The sequence below is a fragment of the Nestor notabilis genome, unplaced genomic scaffold, assembly GCF_000696875.1.
Source record: "Nestor notabilis isolate BGI_N333 unplaced genomic scaffold, ASM69687v1 scaffold12159, whole genome shotgun sequence".
Classification (NCBI taxonomy): domain Eukaryota; kingdom Metazoa; phylum Chordata; class Aves; order Psittaciformes; family Psittacidae; genus Nestor; species Nestor notabilis.
The window spans coordinates 3,856-25,896 of record NW_009942418.1 but is presented as its reverse complement, the minus strand read 5'-3'; the positions used below and the strand labels follow the sequence as shown (position 1 = coordinate 25,896).

The 22,041-nt window shown below is 37.1% G+C and overlaps 1 protein-coding gene across 1 annotated transcript in view; it reads right to left on the bottom strand.

Annotated features, from left to right (window-relative positions):
- Window positions 1-20,213, bottom strand: part of ITGA4 (integrin, alpha 4 (antigen CD49D, alpha 4 subunit of VLA-4 receptor)) — a gene marked incomplete at its 5' end in the record, with an annotated part of 29,446 nt that extends 9,233 nt beyond the window's left edge. The window contains 17 exon segments of the mRNA XM_010021402.1: window positions 589-665; window positions 2,048-2,197; window positions 5,363-5,517; window positions 7,346-7,500; window positions 7,879-7,924; window positions 8,960-9,050; window positions 9,382-9,476; window positions 11,735-11,846; window positions 12,832-12,969; window positions 13,062-13,121; window positions 13,437-13,522; window positions 16,786-16,915; window positions 17,579-17,646; window positions 18,910-19,039; window positions 19,138-19,180; window positions 19,182-19,227; window positions 20,162-20,213. Coding sequence (XP_010019704.1) covers window positions 589-665; window positions 2,048-2,197; window positions 5,363-5,517; window positions 7,346-7,500; window positions 7,879-7,924; window positions 8,960-9,050; window positions 9,382-9,476; window positions 11,735-11,846; window positions 12,832-12,969; window positions 13,062-13,121; window positions 13,437-13,522; window positions 16,786-16,915; window positions 17,579-17,646; window positions 18,910-19,039; window positions 19,138-19,180; window positions 19,182-19,227; window positions 20,162-20,213 — 1,634 coding nt within the window.
- Between the last annotated feature and the right edge of the window lie 1,828 nt (window positions 20,214-22,041).

Genomic DNA, 22,041 nt, shown 5'->3' with positions numbered 1-22,041 from the left:
TAATTCAGGGAGTGAAAAGCAGTCTGAACCTCACATAATACTTAACCATCTGGTGTCTCGATCAGCAGTATAAAACCAAAGATGAATGAGGAAAAAGAGCCACTTAATTACTTGATAACTGAAATAACAAATATAGCCATGTCTTTGTACAAAACCGAAGTATCTTCTTCCTACAGTGCAAGTACAATGTCTTCCTAAGAGTAGCCAAAATAATTGACAGCTTGTCAATTTATTAGTAGTTATGATGTCTACATATTGAGTACACACTGTGTCCTGTACCTTTGCCTAATTATATATGAAGTGTAGAATTATATATGAAGTTTGCCTTTTTGTGAAGATATATTTTACAAGCTTTAAAGTATTTTAATTATGCAAGACAGTTCTTCAATTATACATATTTCTGTTACATTTCTTGCAAGATTTACAATTTTATAATATGCTTCAACTAAACACAGCTTCACTCCTCATCTCCATAGTCTACTTTTGCAAATTAATGGCTTTATCACACAAAAGATTAAGAAATAATTTAGATAAAAATCTTAGCAAACCTCTTTCAAAAGAGAATAATGAAAGCCACATTATACTTACTTTGGAAAAGCAATTTTTCCAGAAACTCTCAAGTCAGCAGAACAATTTTCTTGGGAGCAAAATCTTGCAAAAACAAACTATAAAAGACAAATAAAAAAAGGACACTTTAGTGTGTTATATGTATTATAGTGAGTAAAAGTATGTCTAAAGAAAGAAACCTATCACCTTGTTACCAAGTACATGGAACTGGCTAATAGCTCTTGCTCCTAAAACCAATTCAATCAGGCTATGATTTGCCTTTTACCAAACACATGCCGTGTCTCTCGGTTAAACCAGTGGGTGTATGTTCAGCTGATTTTTCAAACGTAGTACTTAAAAAGGGCAGAGCATTTTAGAAAATCCAGAATTGAGGTCTCTGCAGTCTCTTATATGACACAGCACATTAACTTCTGCAGAAGAGTTCCATTACACGAACATTACTTATCATACTGCAAAAAAGGTTTGATGAAACTGGAGACACTGTGACTCACATGTCTGTGCCTTGGTTATCAGTATGCTACAGAGCATCTTTATGTCACTATATTCAACAACACCCTCTTTCTCTCTAACTGTGAGGTTTCTCAAACAAAATTTTGAATGAAAAGGAGAAAAAGAACGGAGCTTTTATATACCTCAGAGTTCTGATAGTCCACTGTATCCTGAATTACATGAAGCTCAGTGTTTGTGAAAAGTCATAAATCTATGACCATTTCGCAGTTAAAAATTCAGAGCATCTTGCCTTTCTCTTAAGTTTATTAACTAAGTTGTTTTGGGTGGGTTTGGTTTTTCATGGGTGTTTTTTTTTGTTGTTGTTGTTGTTGTTTGGTTGTTTTTCTTCTTATTTTTTTCTTTGGGTTTTTTTTGTGTGGCGTTTTTTTTTTGTGGTTTAGTTTTTTGGGGTTTTTTTTGTTTGTTTGTTTGTTTTTTTTTGAGAAAGCTATTCTCATACTCATTTAAGGATACAGAATACACTTTCTTCCCCCCACAGACTTTGTGCTGGAAAACCTGCAACACCTTTACAGAACTAATATTTCAGCAACATCATGAGAACACTTCAAGATTAATACCAGCAAGATTAATACTAACACAATTAATTTTAAAGATTCTTTTTATACTGGAAAGTAACTCATCCTATGTACTTGAAAAAGAACTGATATTTCAACGACTGAATTTCATACCTGTGTCTTCCAAGGTATGTAATATTATATATTCTTGCAAGTTCTCACACATTACTTTTTTAAAAAAAAAAACATAACACAAATTATATACCAGTTCTACAAAGGTATTTTTTTCTTAATGACAAATTAGGCATTTTTTTGCATACTGGTTTAATAATTAAGATCAAGGCACTAGATGCTGGTCTGGAAAATGCATTCCTTCACATGCTATGGATGTGTGAAGGTTTGTTTTTTTTTAACTGAAGATTAAATCACGAGTATTTACTTGCTACATTGGAAAAAAGGAAAACTCATACACTAACCTTGCTTTTTATAACATCTTTTTCTTTCCTCTGTTGAAGAACAGGTTGAAGTAGTGAAAATTCTTGATCATTTCTCTTCTGTAGAATACGATGCCCCAGCTGATAACTTGCTTCAACATGTACAGGAGTCAAGATATCCCTTACATCTTTCTATGAAAATTGGAAACCTGATGAGTTAATCATATAAAACAAGACATGTGTGCTTATGTTTTAAGGATTAAAAGGTTCCCTAGAACTAACTTAAACAGGAACACTTATTTTTTTTACATGTAAAATAATTTCATATGCCATATGGCTTACCTACTTTTCCAGAAATCTTTGTCGCTGAAAGAGGTAATGAGAAACACAGAAAAGCATAAGCGATCAAAGACAGCATCTGGCATTTCAGAATGGAAGATTCTTTTATTAAAAGAAGTCTTATTCAATTAGTGGACCTATTTCTGTTAATAATACTGCCTTACCCATGAAACGCTGTACTGCCCAAATAGCAAAATAGGAAAAAGGTGGCTGAAATTGAGAAAGTTAACCTTTGAGTAATGCCAGACAAAACCAAGGGATTTTTCTGTATGAAATCAAAAGGCGTTCTCTCACAGTACCATTAAATCAGGTCATGACTGCATTTTATTTTTCTGCGCCTTTATGTCCTATTCTGTATTAAAAAGATTCAACCCCTCAATAAATGACCATTTTGTACACGAAGGCTTGACTGTGTAGGAATGTTGCAGATCAGAGCTCAAACTGCCTACTTGTGAAAACTGAACAGCTTGAAGCACCAAGTACTAACAATAGCAACCCTGATTAAATTAGTCCCTAAGTGTAGGAGACAGACAGACACTGATTGTCCCTCCACATGGCCACTACTTTAATTCTTATCTGCAAGCCTGCTTTGGCCAAATCACATATCCATAATAATTTTCCACAAGGTCTTCTCTGCATCTGCTTTATATTACTGCCATTACGCTAATTAGCTATTAATTAGTCTTTACTCGAAATACATAAAACGTACTTCATCTCTTGCAAGGACTGTACTTGACAGACATTCACACTTACTTAACTTTGGGAGCTTCATACAACTACAGAAACCTCAATGGGTGAAAAGAGATGCTTATAATGCTATTAATTAAGAATTAAAAAGGAAATTGAATTATATGGAGGAAAAAATAGACTACAGGAAGTGATAAGCCAAATCTTATCCTTCCTCCTACACAAATACCTACTGATGCTGGTACAGCAATCTGTATAAGGTCTGCTGTCAGTCAAATCTCTCTTGGCTTATAAAACTCTTAAAAGTAAGTGGTAATTTGCTATTGCTCCTGAAAGTAACATTCACTTAGGAGCAACGACCAGTTGAGATGCATCTGGGCTATTTTCCAGTGGATAACATAAGCTTCTACCCTGAAGCTTTGTCATGAAGAATTTGCTTCTAATGGCATCATAAACAAAAAGCAAGTAAAAGGAAAGAAGAAGAAAAATACATGGAAGACTTTTTCCCTGTGTTTTTTTGGTTTTTTTTTTTTTTTTTTGGTAGCTGTAGAGAATTGAGTCTATTTCCCAGCCCCTGTGCAGGATCAACCACACCAATCATCTTAATACATGTTTGTTTCAAAAGGTCACGGAATTGCTACCTCAAGGATTTTAAAGAAAAGGCTAGGCAAACTAGTTCATTATTTTACTTCCCTTGTTTCCCCTTACATCTAAATATTTCCTGGCCTTAGTATTTCTTTCAAGAATTCTTTTCCCCCTTAGCTAAGGTCTTACAGGTGGTAAGTCTGTTTTTTCTGAGTGTAAAAAAAAAAAAAATGTGGTTCCTCTGTGTCCACTAGTTTTTAGTGTTTGATTATGGTTTAGGATTTCAAGTTCTTCGCATTTATTCTCCAAAATTTTTGTTGCAATTAGCAAGCTTCTAAGATAGACTGAATCACTATTATTCTTTCTTGTCCAGTGAATGGCCTTAAATATCTTTGTCCTGGTTGCAGTTGTTCTTACACTGAAGACTGGTCCCTCATTCAGAAGGATATATCAAGTGTGAACATGATGGTTCATTTCCTCCAGGGCAACAGTGACTTTGAGACTACTATTGCAGTTAGGATCTTACTGACTAGATTCTTAACTAGCTCCAAGTCAGTACCATCCTCAGTTTCAAAGGACAGTTGCTGTTCTATCAGACTCTACTTCTGGCAAAACCAACAGCCAACTTCCTCCTGCTGAGTAGCTGGTACTATCTCTATTATTCGATGCTGGTAAAGGCTTCTCTGGGTATCTGACACCTTGCAGCTCTCCAAGAGCCTCCTGCCAAATGCCCGCTTGCCCTGGCAGCACTTCCACCTCTGTGGCTTCTCCTCTGAAGCATTTCTACCAGCAGACTCCTTCTACAACAAAGTTGTCTCTACCCCTTCACGGAGAGAGTAACCACTGTCACTACTAATCCGGTCCAGATTTCAGGCTGGTATGTCCAGGAGAAAGATATATCTGTACAGGCTTCCCTTTTGTGGGCAGAGGAATAGAGAAATCACTTTTTCAGCACAGTGCACATTCTTCATATTGTTCGGCTCTTAAGTTCATTCATGAAACTCTCGTGAGGGCTCTTCCTACCGTTTCCAGCTGTTGATTCTCTGAGTATTTTCTTTGGTGAATGCTGCATCCCTTGCAGGAGGAAAATCAAACTATTCCAAGCAAGTGTGTTCTTCACACCCTGATAAGCCTGTGCTACAAAAAATGCACGAGCCAGACCACACTAAAAACCTCTAACTACAGACTTGCTTACCAATCATCTTCATTTCACTTCCTATGGATCAGGAATAGGTTCCTTCCTTATCAGGTGAGTCTACCTTACCTTCTCACAGTAAAAAGAGGAGCAAAACCATACATATACTCTTTGAAATAGCTAAAAATGACAAAACATAATAAACATTTTCTCTGTGTAACTACAAGTTCCAAGATTTTGCATTAACGAGTGCACAGGAAAGTTCCATCAAAATTGTTCAGCAGAAAAATATGTTATACCCTATCAATTTATGATCTGTCATCCATAAAAAGGGTGAAAAAATGTCAAAAATGCTCATGTCCTAATTCATCACTGTGATGATGATTATGCATATTCTCACTGACATAAATGATGGCAGACTGAGTTCCCCACAGAAAGCTGAAAAAGCTTCATAATTAAAATATATTATCTGTGGAATTTATGAATACAAATATTTTACTTCCAAAATGATGTGATGCAGTTGTAAATATAATCAGGTCTTTTGCAGCAGGTATGCTTTTCAAAGGAGAACAAAGGATTTACAAGGCAATACATACTCAAAATTACATTACCCTCATGAATGCTGGATGATCTTTGCAGGCAGTATTCTTGCTGTAAATCTTTACATTTCCTGAGATTGTATCAGATGTTCCATTAGAGGAAAAATAAAATCTTGCTTGTGTATCTACTCTTCTGTTCACATCAACACTCAGATTATAAAGCAGTACTGCAAAATAAATTCCAGGGAAAATGTGAAGCCGTTAAGTGTTATAATTTTCATGAATTTATGATAGAAATCACATCTTCTGACTCACTTCCTTAAGTTATGTTCTGTAATATGAAATGCTCTGCTTAAAAATTCCCTGACATAAATCCATACTAATGAACACTTCTAGCCCTCTAAAAGTTGATTGCATCATGGCTGATCCCTGAAACATGCTTTGACATCAGTGTTAGATTTGTCAAATTATATTTATAGCTTTCTACCAGAATCTATTTAAAGAAAACCTGCTTCAGTTACTTACAGGGCTGACAGTAAATTTCGACAAACAGATTAAGTTAACAGACACTGACAAGTATTGTTTAACTTCACAGTTCTGTTCAAGTTAATGTGAATTGCTGTGATAATAAATTGCAGGCAAGTTTCAGAGCATTACTGATCTATTACTTCTTAATCTCTGCCAAAAGCAGAGTTAGGGTATCTAGAATTTCTTCTAGTCTTTTCTCTTCTGGTTCAGTCTTACGTCCAAATCCAGCAAGGGCAATCCAGTCTGACTGCTCACTTTTCACAACGCATATGAATTTTAAAAGATCTGAACTTGAAACTTTGCAGTTCATTCTTTGATGTGTTCTCTGTAATGTATTCCTAAAGGATACTGTATACTCTCATACAGAAGATTTCAGCAACTTAATTTTATATACCATGTATTTGCAGAACTGTTTGCATCTTGCAAACAGCTTATGTGACAAGCAGATTAAAAGCACCCATGCAATACAGTCAAATTTAGACAGTATGTTATTTTAAATAAGTTCAGCATGAATATGCCCTCTAACAGATATTGCTTCAAGCACTGCCAGTTTGTGCCAAAAGCAAAAGATGCATTATATAAAATACCAGATATATTTTTCAGGAATTATGGTGGAACTCCCTCTTTTACATATTGTTCCATAATGGTACAATTAGGCACTTGAGATGCTTTATGAAGAGAATGTCTTTTCTCTGTTACTAAGTGGAAGACTGCATCCTACAGTGGTCCATACGGTTTGGTCCATGTCTGGGAGGACTGCTTTTAGAGGACATTGGAATATCATGCGGAATAATCCATTTGATTCTACATTAAGACATTCACTCACCATTAATTCCCTGCCTAACTGCAAAGCAACGGCCCACACATTTGCATGTGGAAAGTTCAGAAAAACACTCCTGTTGGGCCCTGTGCAAGGTAAGAATACAGTCCCTGGGCAACTATGTAAAAGAAAGTGTTCACAGACTAAGTGTGCTCTTATTCTTTGTGAAACCTAACGGCTTACCATCTCATTCAAAAACCTGTCAAAATGATGGTTCTAGTTATTATGGTGCTATGAAAGAGATCATCTGAAATGGCATCATTACAGTGTAATTCAGAAGCGTAAGTGTAAATGCAATCACACCACTTGTTAGGTAAGTTACAGGGTACTGGAACTGTAATTCAGGTACTGGAATTAACCTATCTATGATGGTACTGCTTTAGCAGTGCTGCAAAAACCGTGTGAAAATATTACTGAATGGTTGTGCACAGCCCCAGCTGAACTCTCTAGTGTCACAGTGCAGCTAGCTAGCTAAAAATTAGTCTTTGTTTGTCTAAACTGGTAGCCATCAAAATTTTAGATTAAATCATTGTTGTGATAGACAACTTGGGAGTTCCACCTTCATCCTCGCCTTTGTAACTCTCTTTATAACATCTCACCTTTATAACTTCACTAATTAATGGTCCACTATATACCAATACCATTATTCCTAAATGGGTTAATTTAAATTGAACACATATTCTGGATTTTTTTTCCAGGTAGTTTACCAATATATCCAGGTACTTCTCGTCCTGTATAGGTAAAGCATATCTTCAAATTCATACAGACTGAAGGCTGGTCATTTTCCATGCAGTTTAAATTAGTTCGATTTATTGAATCAGGATGTTTTAAAGAAGCTTCAACAATTACCACTGGTTTTGTTCTAAAAATAGAAAAGAGTTAATGTTCACAAAACACTTCAGAAATAGCCTACAGAATCTCTGCAGAATCTAACAATCTCTGGAAAAATCTATTGTATTTTACAATTTTTTAAGCTATCTGCATTTTTCAGATAGCTTCAAACAGCTGTGTGCATATTATTTGCTGGCTCAAGAAGTTTCAAAATTAGATTTTCTTTTTCCCCAGGGTTTACTTAAACGTAAACCCCAGCAGTTGAGGATTCCACAGACTAATGCCTGAAGTTCAAGACGCCAAGAAGCGTATCAAGAGGTTAAAATATACCAGTGAGTTTTATCAAATTACTTTTAAAAATCAGTTAAATTGTATAATCTTTAGAAGCATGGAAATTTAGCAATCTCACCTCAGCACCACAGCAGAATCTGAGAGAAATGCACCAATTGCTACATCTGTACACAAAAAACAGATCAATAAGCATAAGTTATCAACATGAATTACTTCTCAGTTACAAGCATTTTGGAACATATTCACCCTTTGGTCAGCATTAAAGCACCATTTGTCCTTTATGTATTAGAAAGCATGTGGTAATATTCAAAGGTGTTCTCTGTCTAGAACATAATTCCTCAAATAATTGTCCACTGTTTATCAATGCTATGTGCTAATCTGTGGACTTGCAGATAGTGGTAATGTGATGATTTGAGGATGTGACTCCCAAACCAGTAAACAACAGGTAGTCTGACCTGACAGGAGACTACCTGTATACTACCTCTTAGTGACGCATTACAAATTAACCTGGATAGCTTTTCTGTTGACACAGCCAGAGCAAACAACATGCAGTTCATCGTCACTTTATGCTTTTACATCTTCAGGGGTAGGACAGGCAACACCTGACCTGACATAAGGCTTCTCTGCAGAATATCAAAATATTTTGACAATATGTTTAATACAGTTGTACACTTAAAACCAGCTAAATTGTTTTTACACCAAATTAGCACTTCAGCATCATGCCCGCAAGAACTCCACAACAGTCTTAATCCAATGCCATGAGCCCTGAGTCAGGTTAATGTATTGTTCATGCAGACTGAGAATCAAGGAGCCCAGTGGCTTCTGGCAAAATACAGACTGTGTGAGGATCAGAAAGGTTTTTTAGGTTAGCACACTGGGCTGGACAACAAACATGCTTCCAGTGCCCAAACTAGATCACTGTGACATGAATGGATGAGATAGCTGCATAAAAGTTACATTTTTCTTCCTGTTGTGCACTATGATCTTACTATTACATCATTCTCAGTCCTTAAATAATAGCTAGATGACCATCAAAACTGACTCAGCTTTAGCTCTTTTTATTTTTCTTCTCAAAAGACATCATGTAATGTGTCACCTTAATAACAGATTTTGCTTCTGTTGTAAGTAACAAGTAGCATGGTATGGTTGTCCCCGTGAATCTCTACTCTTTTAAAAATAAACAGAATTGTTTAATTTACCTTGATAACCATTGTTATCGACATCAATTCCACTAGCTATGGATTGTCCAAACATGCTTAAAGAATTGCTGAGTTGATGTCCTTGAATTCTCTGAAGAGGAAAAAAACAGAAGGGAAAATTATTCTTAGAAAGCTAATCTGACTTACAATTCCCCATGAAAAATGTTAGCACAACCATGCTGCTGCTGAAGGCAGTTACATGCTCACCTGTGAAAGTATACCTCTGAAAGTAATATTCCTCAATTACTGCAAATGCTATATCCCATAAACACTGTCTAAGGCTGCCAAAACAATTTATTTTTCTGTAATAGGTTAATTCTGAAGTCTCTTAAAGTACCTCAGATGGTCCGAGTCTTAAATGGAGAATCCTCTTGAAATTGAAGGTTTTTCTGGATTGATTATTTTTAATTGAAAAATTGTACCTGTGAAAATGATGGCGTTATTCCATCTTCCCTGCCATTGTATATATAAATAACCCCTTTTAGGTCATCTTCTTGTGGAGCCCCAATTGCTACATCTGTGAAAAACCAGATGGATTAAACAATTATCAGTTAACAATTAAAACAGTTAACAGAAATTAAACAATTATCAGTTGGCTAGTCAAAAGTATCATTCTTTAAAAAAAATCTAAACAAGAACACCCCTCCCTCCCCCAAAAAACTTCACCACAACAAAACCCCACCTTGTTTGTATTCATAGAATTACAATGACTTTTCTGCATCTACTATTCCCACATGGATTAAATCACTGAAACACACAAAAACACTCTTATAACTCTGCCTGAAATGAACCATTTATTTTAATATGAAGTATCCTTAACAGATGATAACAGGCTTGAACAGGCATTTAATAAGGAAGTTAAGGTAGCTGGTTTGTTCAAAGGGATATGTTTTATGTCTAACAAAATCTTTTTTCTTACTGCCACTCTCGATATTTGCTTCACTTCCCCCTAACCCCAATGCTTTTGCTCCCTTAAAAAGCTAATCCACTTGTTTGCGCCACCTCCCCCTGCAGTTTCAGGATGTCAATTTTACATTATATTCTCTGTCATACATCCACTTTGCTTTGCTCTATTAATTTGATTTTACTTCTCTGTTCCCCAGCCCTACCTTTGGATACAGTTTTCCTTTACAGTTTGCAAATGTTCTGGGGCAAAAACTGAAACTTGTGCCTAAAACTATGAAGGTAATGCAAAACAGGATAAACTACATTTAACAAGAATTTAAGGAACAGGTACCAAAGGAGGTAAGGAAAAAAAAGACTATTTTAAGGATAAGGAGACCAGATAAGAAGAGAATGACTACACCATGCTTTGCAGGTTACAGACCAGAACCAAGAACAAAGACAAATGGATGAGAGAAAGGAAAACCCTGGATCATAACTGCAATTAAAAAGGCTAATTCGTAAGTGTGACGATAAGGACTTGATAAAGATACAGCTGACAGTTTTTGCACAAAGGATATTAGCTCCCTGCCTACAGTCCAAGTTTTGATGATGGAAAAACTGAAACCACTTATGAACTTTTGAACAGTAGAAAATGCCTGTCACATTTTTATCCTGTCCCCACACCACCTATTGTGCCTGCCCTTCTGCTGCAGGGGAGCACATGCCAGCTTTTCAGGCAGGAATTTTCACCATTCCTTTTTGTCTTAAATCATGACAAGATGAATGAAGCCACTGGGCCAGGTCTCCTCTGCTTTTTTCAATCTAGGTGGAGGCCTCCAGTCAGCTGTGTTTTGCAGGCTACTTAAACAGCTAGTGAATGGTTTTGGAAGAAAAGAAGCTGAGAGCAGTAGACCATGGGGCTTTCTGTAGCAAATACTTTTTAGGCAGCTTGACTGGAAGCAGAAGGGAAAATCAAGGCCATGAGAGTCATTCTAGATGCTGTCACCCATGTTACATCCTTTCATCTGTTTCCTAGAACTAAAATATCTTTTATCCGCAACTTTCACATGGCATTCTCTTTCAAAGCCTATTAGTTTTATGCTTATCACAGAAGTTAGACACAAGTCTGGAGACTGAATGTCTCTGTCCTTTGAGCAGGTTCCACCTGAACAGTATCAATAGAAATGTCAGGACATATCATACTTAGAGAAGGTGTTTCACCCTGAGTGGTGGGGAAGGAAGGGAGGATATTCTGCTTCTGTTAAGGCATCTAACTTTATGTGCCTGAAACAGATCCTCCTGTATAGACAACAGGAACAAAAAGCTCCCTCAGAGCCCCAGTAACATTTTGAATTTGCCACTGGGGGATGGCCACGGAAGTCCTTCCCTGTGTTCTCTGTCCACTGGAAGCCCTTGCTAGGCAATTCATGGGTTATCTGAGGGCCTGGCTGAGTAGTCCCAGAACAGACTTCCAACTTGCAGGCTGTTTTCTATACCCCCATGTATTTAGTACTTCCTATTGGTGACACAGAAGCAGAGCTTGACTCGGTGTGTAATTTTTATCTATGATGTTACAAAAATCACCAAATTGTTCCCCAATCATTGTCTCAGATCTCTAAAACAGGATGAGGGATTCCACTAGAGGTCCAGCACCTGAAGTTACAGACTATGTTATCACCTTGTGGTCATGCTCTTTATTAAAGCAACAGAACCTAATCTCTTGGTATTACACATCAATGACTGTGGAACAGCTCTATTTCAAAACAGTGGCCTAGAAAAGAAAGGTCAAGTCATCAACTGAAAGTCTTCTGACACTTCCATAATTGTCCTGTTTACTGTGACAGTCCACTGCTCAGAATTAAACCCAAGGGGTTTTCTTTATATACTTACCTTCAAAGCCATCATTATCGATGTCTCCTAGATTGGCTATAGACTCTCCAAACCTGGCTGCATATGAGTCACTCCCACTGAGCTCTATGTTCAGTTCTACCATCTTTGCCTCCTGAAGGAAACAGAGTCAATGGCACATTAACAGAGCATCTTCCAAATGTCCTGGAATGTTATTCAAGATGTTGAAACTGGCTTGGATGCCAATATAAAATCCTACTGAACTCCTTGGTGCAGAAGCAAGCATTACCAAAGGTATTTAGTGTCAGAATAAGAAAAAAAGAAAGTTGTTTTTTAATAAGGAGAACAGCAATGTGTTCCCATAGAGAACACCTGTAAACAGCAGCAAGCTTATATCAGAATACAGGGGATTACTGCTCTGAGAAAATTGCTAAAAATGTAGTAAAGAGTAGCTTCTTCAGAGCTACTATGTGTGCCTTAGATGTAGGTATCCTGGAGTGACTTAGATCTCTCTGCGGAAAACATGTTAAGAAAATGTTAATTGCAAGTATAAGAGAATAAATATGTATTAGTGACAGAGGAAAGAAGGGAAATAAGATAAAATTTACAAAGCCAGACAAATTCAGAACGCACAAAAGATGGTGTTTATACTTTTACTTCTGATCCTTAAAAAGAATAAAAGGAAGCTATTTCTAATGCATGATCTGTGAAGCTAATTTATTTGACAAACTGACGACTACCAGTCTCTTTCCTGACTGGTACCATGAACTGCAGGCAAATTTTTCATTCCTTTTTTGTTTCTGAAGTGCTAAATAAGTTGCTCTTACATGCCAGTTCAGTGGTAAGCATGGTAATAGCAGAGAGCTTGCAAAGAGGCTGTAGTGGCAGGCTGTCACCACCTGTAGATACTGTGAAACAAAAGTAGTCTGACCTTAGTTCTAACAGTAGCATAAAAGCATCACAGTTATTACAGCCAACCTTCTGCAGGTATGCTACACAGTCCTGCTGGGATTGCCATCACAGTTCTAAGTTGTTTTTCCTATATTCTGAAATATTGCTTGCTGAGAGAGGAAATCTCTTCCTCTTAGCTTGTTATATTAGAATCACTATTACCATGTGTTTTAAGAGAAAATACTTACAGAACCGGAATTGATATAGACATAAACTCTTCCCTCTTCTCTGATGGTACTTTGCATTGGAGCACCGACCAGCAAGTCTGACAGACCATCTGAATTCAGGTCCACAGCACAAACTGAAGCTCCAAAGTAAGAACCTAGCTGTGTGCAAACAGGAAATCACGTTGGTTTTGAATTTCCATGCAGACATGCTAGAAGTTCTAAGGCACAGAAAAGTAGTATGAAAGATTTACCTTTTTACCCCTCAGTTCAAACAGAATATTTAGGTCCTCCTCAATGCTAAAAATATATGCCTAAAATGAAAAGAAAACGTAAGTGGAGTCCAATAAACAATAACCTGAAATATTTCCCTGTGCTTGCTCTACAGCACATGCTAGACAATCAGCAGTATCACAAGGTACAGCTATTTAATGTTTCCTATCTGTACCTTTGTTTAACACCACACACCAATGTTATCTAGACTATCATCCCTCATTCCTTCTTTGACTTTTCTCCCTGTGAAAAATCATATTTGATACTTGTCTTTAATATATTTATCTAAATTGGAAAATCATGGGTGGGTACATGGGGGTATATTCTTCAAATCAATAGTATAGACAATCTCTTACTTTACCAGTCTGTTCCTGTTGGGGAGCCCCTCCAATTACTTCTGTACTGGTTGATGTCAGAAAATGTCCAGCCCCAACAGAGTATCCTGTAAATTAGAAATGCACTATTAAATACTGGAAATAAAATGGGAGCATGACGTACAAAAGCTGTCAACATTACAAATTATTTTGAGTCTGCCATTCAGAGCTCATGCAAGTTGGTAGTGAAACAGAAAAGAAAGTTCTTGAAATATAAGCAAAAGGTCAATAAAACCAGTCAAGAAAACCAAAAGTTCCAGCAAGCAGAAACAAGTGACAGAAAAACTCTTTTCTTTCCCAGAATCTCAATTACCTGCCACTCTTTAAAAGCCAATAAAATATATTTCAAGCACCTTCTGTTAAGGCATATTCTGCAATTGTTCAGTGAGTCAATACTTTAATACAAATAAAATCATCAAAAGCCCAGACAAAGCTATATGGAAATACTTGATTGAGCTGTTACTCTCTGACTATTGGTGTAAGTGGACTGCAGAAAAATGTAGTGTTACTTATATGTATGTGCACATACGTGCACATGCACACATACACAGAGCACTGTGGATATACACATATGACAGTGTCAGGAACAAACTGGAGCACTCGCTTGATTATGTGATAAGAAAACATTGCATCAGCTTTTGTAAATGTATCCACATAATAGAAGTATTGCAACATGTGTAGGCAGCTCTGCACAAACAGGACCACATTTCGGTACAGGTGTCCGGCCACAGGACTGCAAACTGATCTGTGCAATCCTGCACAGTGATCTCTGCCTACACAAGTCATCCTTACTCCTTCCAGAATACATTATGGCTAAGTTGAAACAGGGGAGACAGTTGATATATTCTGCTACACTTGCATTTACTGAGTGAATGTTGATTCTCACAGTATGCAGTGAAAATGGAAAAATCATCTTGGATCAGATGAGAACAAGCCTTAAATCTTCCACCTGTGAAGATGACTGTCTAGAATTCAAGTTCTCATTAAGCCAGCTTTTTCTCTTCATATTTTAAGCCAAAAGAGATGAACAAGGCCATTTACAATTTAAAGGTCAACACCTAGTTCCTAAAGCTTAGCTGGATGAACCTTAATTTATCTCCTCTGACGTTCATTTTCGAGATATTTAGGTTTTGCTGAAATGTAAACATTGTTAATTATAATAAACCAAAACCAAGCAAACAAAACCCAAAAAGCCAAACATACCAAAAAGTAGTACAATAATCAGACAGTTCTAATTTTTATTGTGGTATTAGAATGTTTGGTGGGGTGGATGGAAACACATAATTGACCTCTTAAATTTAAAAGAATAGTCAAACAAAATTTTATTTCCAATCCCAGAATTCTCTCCCCTTTACCACTACTATAGTTTTTCAGTTTTCTGAAATGTTATTTGCCATTCTCAGATTCCTAAAAGTCTATCTATCTCTGTGATTTCTTTAAGGCAGTCTGTTGAGTGCCTCTTCCATCAGGCCCAGCGGATTTGAAAGACTGACTTACTTAGTTACTTAGATAAGGCCTTCTAAAGAAGTCAGTTTTTAATCTCCAAGATACTCTGAAATAGCCAAGTAAATACCTCCAAAACTTATGCATTACCAGATCTCTTTCTAAGTTTCCCTCTTCTTTTGTCTGGTACTTAAAAATCTTTGTTTCTTCCAACTTATGCAAAATGATGCTTTTCCACACACTTCCTAGAGATCTCTATTCATTAATTATTACTCTTTGTTTAATGAAGAATGTAAGTAAAGAAACCAACTTCTTAATCCCTGCCAGAAGAAGGGCAGCATAAGTAGGTAATTGTATCTAGTCATGTGCTTGAATTACACTATGGTCACAAGATGCTTCCACCACTTGGTAAGCTGGTAAGGATATTTTTGTTCATTAATTAAGAGAGAAATAAACTTGGACTAAAAAAACAAAAAACAAACAACAAACAAACTTTGTTAACAGAATTAACCCTCAACAGATTTTGGCTTTAAACAATGCCAAAGATGGGGCAGAACAGTAGCCTTTACATTCTTTCAACCACATTTTTCATTATTAGGAGAGAACAAAGTGGAGATTTAAGTAGTATGGAACAACACAACATTTAAGGTTTATCGCAGCTGCTACTGCAGAGACACACAGATATGTCTGCAGTAATGGTCTGTAATGATCCCTTTCTTCACTTTTTTGTAAAAAAGGCAAGCTCAGAGGACACATAGCTGCCAAGCCTGGTGCAGTTGCACCAGGTCACTGCGGAAGGATTTCTGAAGCAAACGCCAGCTCATCTCAGGTCCTGGATAGCCAAGGGAACCAGGAGCAGCCAGACACGTGCAGAAAGGCCTTCCATGCACCCTCCCCAGCACCAGTCCTTATGCAAGCTTTTATCCATTTGCCTGTACCTGACTTTTGGTTATGAATGATTTGACTCATTCATTTCAGAAATTCTCACTGTTATACCTGTAGGAGTAGAAATCTGGAATGACCTTTCCCCTCCCGCCCCGGTACAGGTGCAGTATTTTTTCTGTTAATTGTTACTGTAAAGTTGGAGCAAGCATTCTCTCAAGTTTTTTGTTTGTCCTATGAAAGGTTAGAAATGTTACTGGTTAACTGTAGTGACCTGGGTATTTGATCACCTTTTACCATCCAAAATCTTTTTTGCTTAACTTTCCCACAGAGCCTTTGCAAGGCTCAGTACTGAATTCTGAAGTTGGTCACTTTGTATCTCATAAGGTGAGCCTGTTTCCTATTATCGAAAGAGTGAAATCAGAAACAGGAAATACTTATCCACATGAACCAGATCTATGAACGGGAAAATGCAAAAAGCAATGGTCACAGGCAACAATATCCTTGCTCAGGAGTTCGCAAAGGACAGACAAGCTTTTCTTAGTATGTAGTGAGAAAACTGAAGCTGATGATGGCTCTTGGTCTAAAACCCTACAAATTCTAGCACTAAATTCAGATAATTACTTGGAAATGGATACATGAGTAGGAGCATCATGACTTTCTTCAGAGGCATTCATAGATAAGGTTTGTGTTCCATATGAATCCAGACCAAGTGCAAACCATTACTAATCAGAAGCCTCTTTCTCGCCTCTAAATCAAGAAACCATAGAAACTCGCTAGAGAGATGACAAAACCAGAAATCAAATGTTTGAACCATTTTCGTGTAAAAAGAATAAGGAGGAAGCCTCATAATGAAAAAGTATTTAACAAAATCAGAACACATCTTTAGAACTGTTGCTTCTGGGATTAATAAAGCACTGATAAAAACTGTGCACTCAGTTGAAGATCAACTACTTAACTAATTATTTGGCCCGTATTTTGTAAAGTATTAAATATTTTTAAGTACCTAGATAGCTGCCAAATTTCACTTGGTTATTTGAATCTGTATAACCATGGATTTTATTTGCAGTTGTGTTGTATATAAAAACAGAACCAGTCCAATAAAATGATCCAGGGGCTCCCATTATAATTAAGTCCTAAAAGAAAAATAAAACAAAGCCATGTTATTCATATTTAAATATTAATGAAAATAAGCAAAGCAAGTCAAATGCTTGTCTTTAGACCTCATGTGAATTCAATAAAATACTACTGGAGATGCATCTGGCTCAGTACGGGGGGATTACCTCTGGATAACAGATGACATTTCTCAGACTTTCTAAACATACAGTTATCAAAAATCTCAAGGTGTGAACAACTTAGAAGAGAGCAACAAAGAGGGTATTTGCTTCTCAAAAGCTTTTTAGAAATCAGTATCTTAGAGTGAAATGAAGATTAAGTAACACATAGTATTATTCTGTCAAGCAAGAAGGTATGCATTATTAGTGTTAATGTTACATCAAACAGATTAAAAAGAATAGTAAAACTTCATAATCTTATATTCATGCTCTTTTTCCAGACGAAAAGCAACTTTGCATTTAGTAATGTATAAAAGTATTCTTGGGAATAAAAACTATTAGTTTTGCAATGATCATGAAAGTCTTACCAAGATTCAATTGAAGAGAGATGAGAGAAGTCCATTTTTTCCCTCCCACAATAAAAGACAGTGTTAATTCTTGCATTTACATATACTCTTTTAGGTATGTGTACGTACAGTAAGTGTGTATCTATCTAGAAAGAAGTTTGGTATTTTTAATACACACCTCAATGTAAAAACTAGACATTCCAGCCTGGCACGACCCATGGTCTTCTCCCAACTTTCGCACATGATCTGAGAATGCCAAGAAATATTAAAAAAAGATGAGAAGCATGTAGTTTATGAATTTGTTACTAGCTCTTCAACAGAAGTTTAGACAAGTTAAGAAACAATGACAACATTTTTGGTTCTGTAATAAAACTAGAAACACTGGTCTCCTCTACAGCTTCAATATAGTACTGTAACAAAATCAAAGCACTATGTATTACTTGATCACAGCTGCCTTTGAAATCTTGTGAGTATAAAAGCTATACTTTTCTTTTTTAAATTGTTCCATGAATGAAATAGCACAAATAGTTTGAATAGCACAGTTAGATAAGCTTAGCTCTTCTCTTCCACTCTGTATAATTTAGGCATAATCAGACTGCGCTTGTGTTATGGCTATCTTAGACATACTGGTATCGATCATCCTTAGCAATTGTCTTTACATGCAACTCTCCCAGCTCTCTTTCCCTGCTTTTCTTTGATAACTGTCCACCATCAGGATTCCCTTCATGTCATCAATAGATTTGTTCACTTAAAAAGTCAAAGATAAAAGCATGATTTCATGCTTTCAATGTTCGTAACAGTCTCTGAAGCCAGCAGAAGGACATCTGATGGCATTATTCTATCAGACTGCATAGAAAGGCCAGATGATCAGCTCTTCCTTGCATTGACAAGGGGCAGGCTCATGAGATTGTTCTTCTGGATGTGAGGTAGGCATGAAAGGAAAGGCAAGGATGACTCATTCAATAGCTTCATGTCTTGACTCTTATTCTACTCCTGAAATCCTCTGAGGAAGGACCACTGAAGGTCTTGTGCCACAGCAGTGGCCTTGGCTGGAGGCAAGTAAGGAACAGGGACACACAGTATTGAGGAACCACAGCAGCTTTGTACCAAAGGCTAAGGAGCAGGCAGCAGCAATCACTTGCAGGTATTACTGATGTGAGGCACTCTCCTGAGCAGAGTAAGAAAATGACAGAGTACAGAAAAGAAGGATGTCCACTACTGGCCTATTCTTCAGGACCACACATCCTCCAGTGACCCAGTCCAAGGAACAAATATTCTGATGCCCTATTGAAACTATATTTTTTTTAACCTGTTGAAAGAAGCTTTTATTTGAAGCGATAAACATCTTGCTGACAAATTTACATCATAAATTGGGCTCTTATCATTAGCACTCAACCTTCAAACCTTTGGCTGCAGAAAGCCTGCTCACAGCAACAAAGGCTTTTCACAAACTCTGCACCGTATACTTATCTTGCCCTTCCCTACAAAGGACCCAAGCAGTCTGCTTACCTTTATAACATGGGCATATTCTTCTGCTCAGTTCAGTTCGAAAATCAGAAGGGACAGCAAAACAAATACCATATGGGAGTTTGTGTTCATTTTTTATGTAAAAGATATTTTTCCATCTATGTCCACAAGCCTATGAATAAAAACCAAACATGATTTTTGACACAGAAGCTCAAGAAAGGTGAAGGCAGTCTGACAAACAGACATGCAGCTCCAGCGGTTAATACATACAACGATAGATCCATTTTCTTTTGGCTGCCTTGATAAACTGACATCGCTCTTCCAAACAAGTCTTCCCACAGTACTCTCCATTGGGGTTGCCTAGGACACAAAGACCAATGCTTTGAGCAGGGGTACAAACTGAAGGGCCACATAGTGGGTAACAGGAGCACCCAAGAACTCTATGGGGAGACTACAGTAACTGGTGGATCTGACTTCTGTCTTAAATAGGCCATGTAGACTTTTCACTTTCTTCTTGAACAAAGGTACAATCGCACATAGCCAAAGGGAGCATACTGGTTCTGAACATAAGCTGGCAGTGAGGCTTGGCTTCTCTATCATTATTAAAATAAAGATAGAAAGTTAATTTACATCAATCTGATGAAGTTAATTTAAATCAATCTGGCTTTGCAAGTGTTCATCAGCCTAAAAGTTCCTAAGAAAAACAAGTAGCACCTGTGAGTGCTACCTGAACTCTAGCCTAAAGCAAGCGTCTTTCCAAGTATGGATCTATTGGCTGCAGACCTTAAAATTCTCTCTACTGCAAATGGCTATCAAATAAAGGGTGTAAAACTGCAATCTACTGCAGATGTCAGATCATTACATATGCATGTCCTGTGTACTCCTTGCACTGTTGCAATTATTTATCTGTAGCTCTTTTTGTTCTTATGGAGAGTTAATTTTTAAAACTTCAGAGAACACAGTGATATTTCTTCTAACCCCCCCAACAGTATTGCCAAATTAGCAAATATCTGCTTCCTTCTAGAAAGCAGTAGTGGTAAGGAGAAGCTAAACATTTAAAAACATTCTAAGTTACATAAAGCAAGCTTTTCATTTGTAAGATGTCTGTATGAATAAGCACTAACCAAATCATTGAACCAGTATTTTCTATGCATCAGCACAACACAGTTCATGAAAAACATTTCTTATAAGGAAACATATGTCATTTGGAGAAACTCTTTTGCATAATTTTAAAGACTCTCTCAGATTCAATGCAGTTACTGGTGAATCCCAAACTTTTAAGGGGTTTAGTTACCAGAAGAGGATGCCAACGCAGACCCCAGAGTACCAATGTACTCTGAGGTACACTAAGGGAGAAAAAAAGAGAGGGAAAAAAAATTAAATCACTCCCCCTAAAACTGCACTCACAGCAGAGCTGAAATTTGTCACTGTCCAATGCACTAGAGAGTTTAAATACACTTTAGTGGACTTGCTGAATTCCTTTTACAGGACATACACTTGCACAATATCAATTAAGTATGGATATAGAATAGAGGGATACCAGATTAGTGGAATCAAGATAGTTCTTTATCACATTGTAAGAAAATATCAGGAGAAGCATTTGTATGATCTTTAAGGTCTGTTTCAACCCAAACCATTCTACGATTCTATGAATAAAACCCAATAACCATCCTTATTTCAGAGCTTATTCCCTACTGTTTTGTGACAGGCCTACCAGTTGACATTTACCTGAAGAAACTGCTGGAGCCTTGATTTCTCCTACTTACGTATTACCTCTCTACTTCTTTTTCCAAACATCATACTTTCTCCCTGCTCTGAAGGAGATGAGTAGCACAGTCCAGAACTCCTCAGCATACTGCAGAGAGGATAACACACCTTGCACACTACAACAGCACTCTACCTTCTTCCAAAAATAACAGGGTTAAGAGGCATGTGGCTTTCCTTCATGTCTTCTTTACTACTTCCTCCCCCATATGCTTTTCCCTAAGACATCAAGGAAATAGGGATGCAAAGTCCAAGTAAACAGGAACTGACCTTAGCACTCTCATATTCAATTGTCTTCAGGCCAAGAGATTTTATATTACTGTCATTTAATAATTCCTGTAGGTCACCTGAGGAATGGTAATTAACAACATGTGGGCTCTTACTTCAAGACAAGCATGAAAGAAAATGCATTACTGCAGGTTGACAGTTACTGTGGTTTAAGTGATAGGCTTCCAAATTCTCCTACTTAGCTAATGTCAACAACATGAACTTCCCCATACTGAACACATACCAATTTTAGACACGAGTTTGGAATTTAGTTTTGGAATTTAATTTTGGAGTTATGTCACATAGAAGTCCTCACTTCCTTAGTAAGACATGTCCATGGTTTGCATGAATTATAGAGCATGTTAATCTGATTGAAATCTCCTCAGAAGACAAAATTCCATTACACTCCCACATGTAAGAATTAATCCTCCTTGAAATCACAAAAAGGTCATTTGCTAATTCCCTTCTAGCAATGCTTTCCATCCTTTAATGGCAATAACTTTGGTTTATAGTGTATTTTTAGAAATACGCTAGAATTTAGAATTTATAGTGGATTTTTAGAAAATGGAAAAAAGTGGAGAAGACCAGTGTCAGAAATTTAAACCTCAAAAGGCTTTCTGAGACTTTCTATCAGGAAGTCAAACAAGACGAGATAATAATATGAGAGATAAGAGAAAGTATTGCTCATCTTAGCACTTCATATTCATGCCGTAACATGAAAAAACACCACCATTCCTTCATGATCATTGGACTGTATTCCCCTTTTACTTGGCTCCAGGAAACATTCTCGATTCAGGTTCACTTTGGCACTCTGTTGACCTGCTGTCTTATGTCTCCTCTCTTTCTCTGACTGGCAAGTATTCAACCACCTTGAAAATGATAGGCCTTTGTGTGCAAGAGAAGCATGAGCCTGACATCCTAGACATCATGATGAGCCCCTGTGCAGGGTATGACATTATAAAGGCTTTATCGAATGAGAAGAAAGAATACCATATTCCACACAAGCAACAGAGCAGCACTGCGTAAGCTCAAGAGGACACGGCAGCTTGGTTGCCTCAGGGAAAAGGAGGACATGCTGTCATGAAGTCACTGAGAGATAAGTAATTGGCCAGCCTGTGTACATTACACAGCTGGAAGATATAC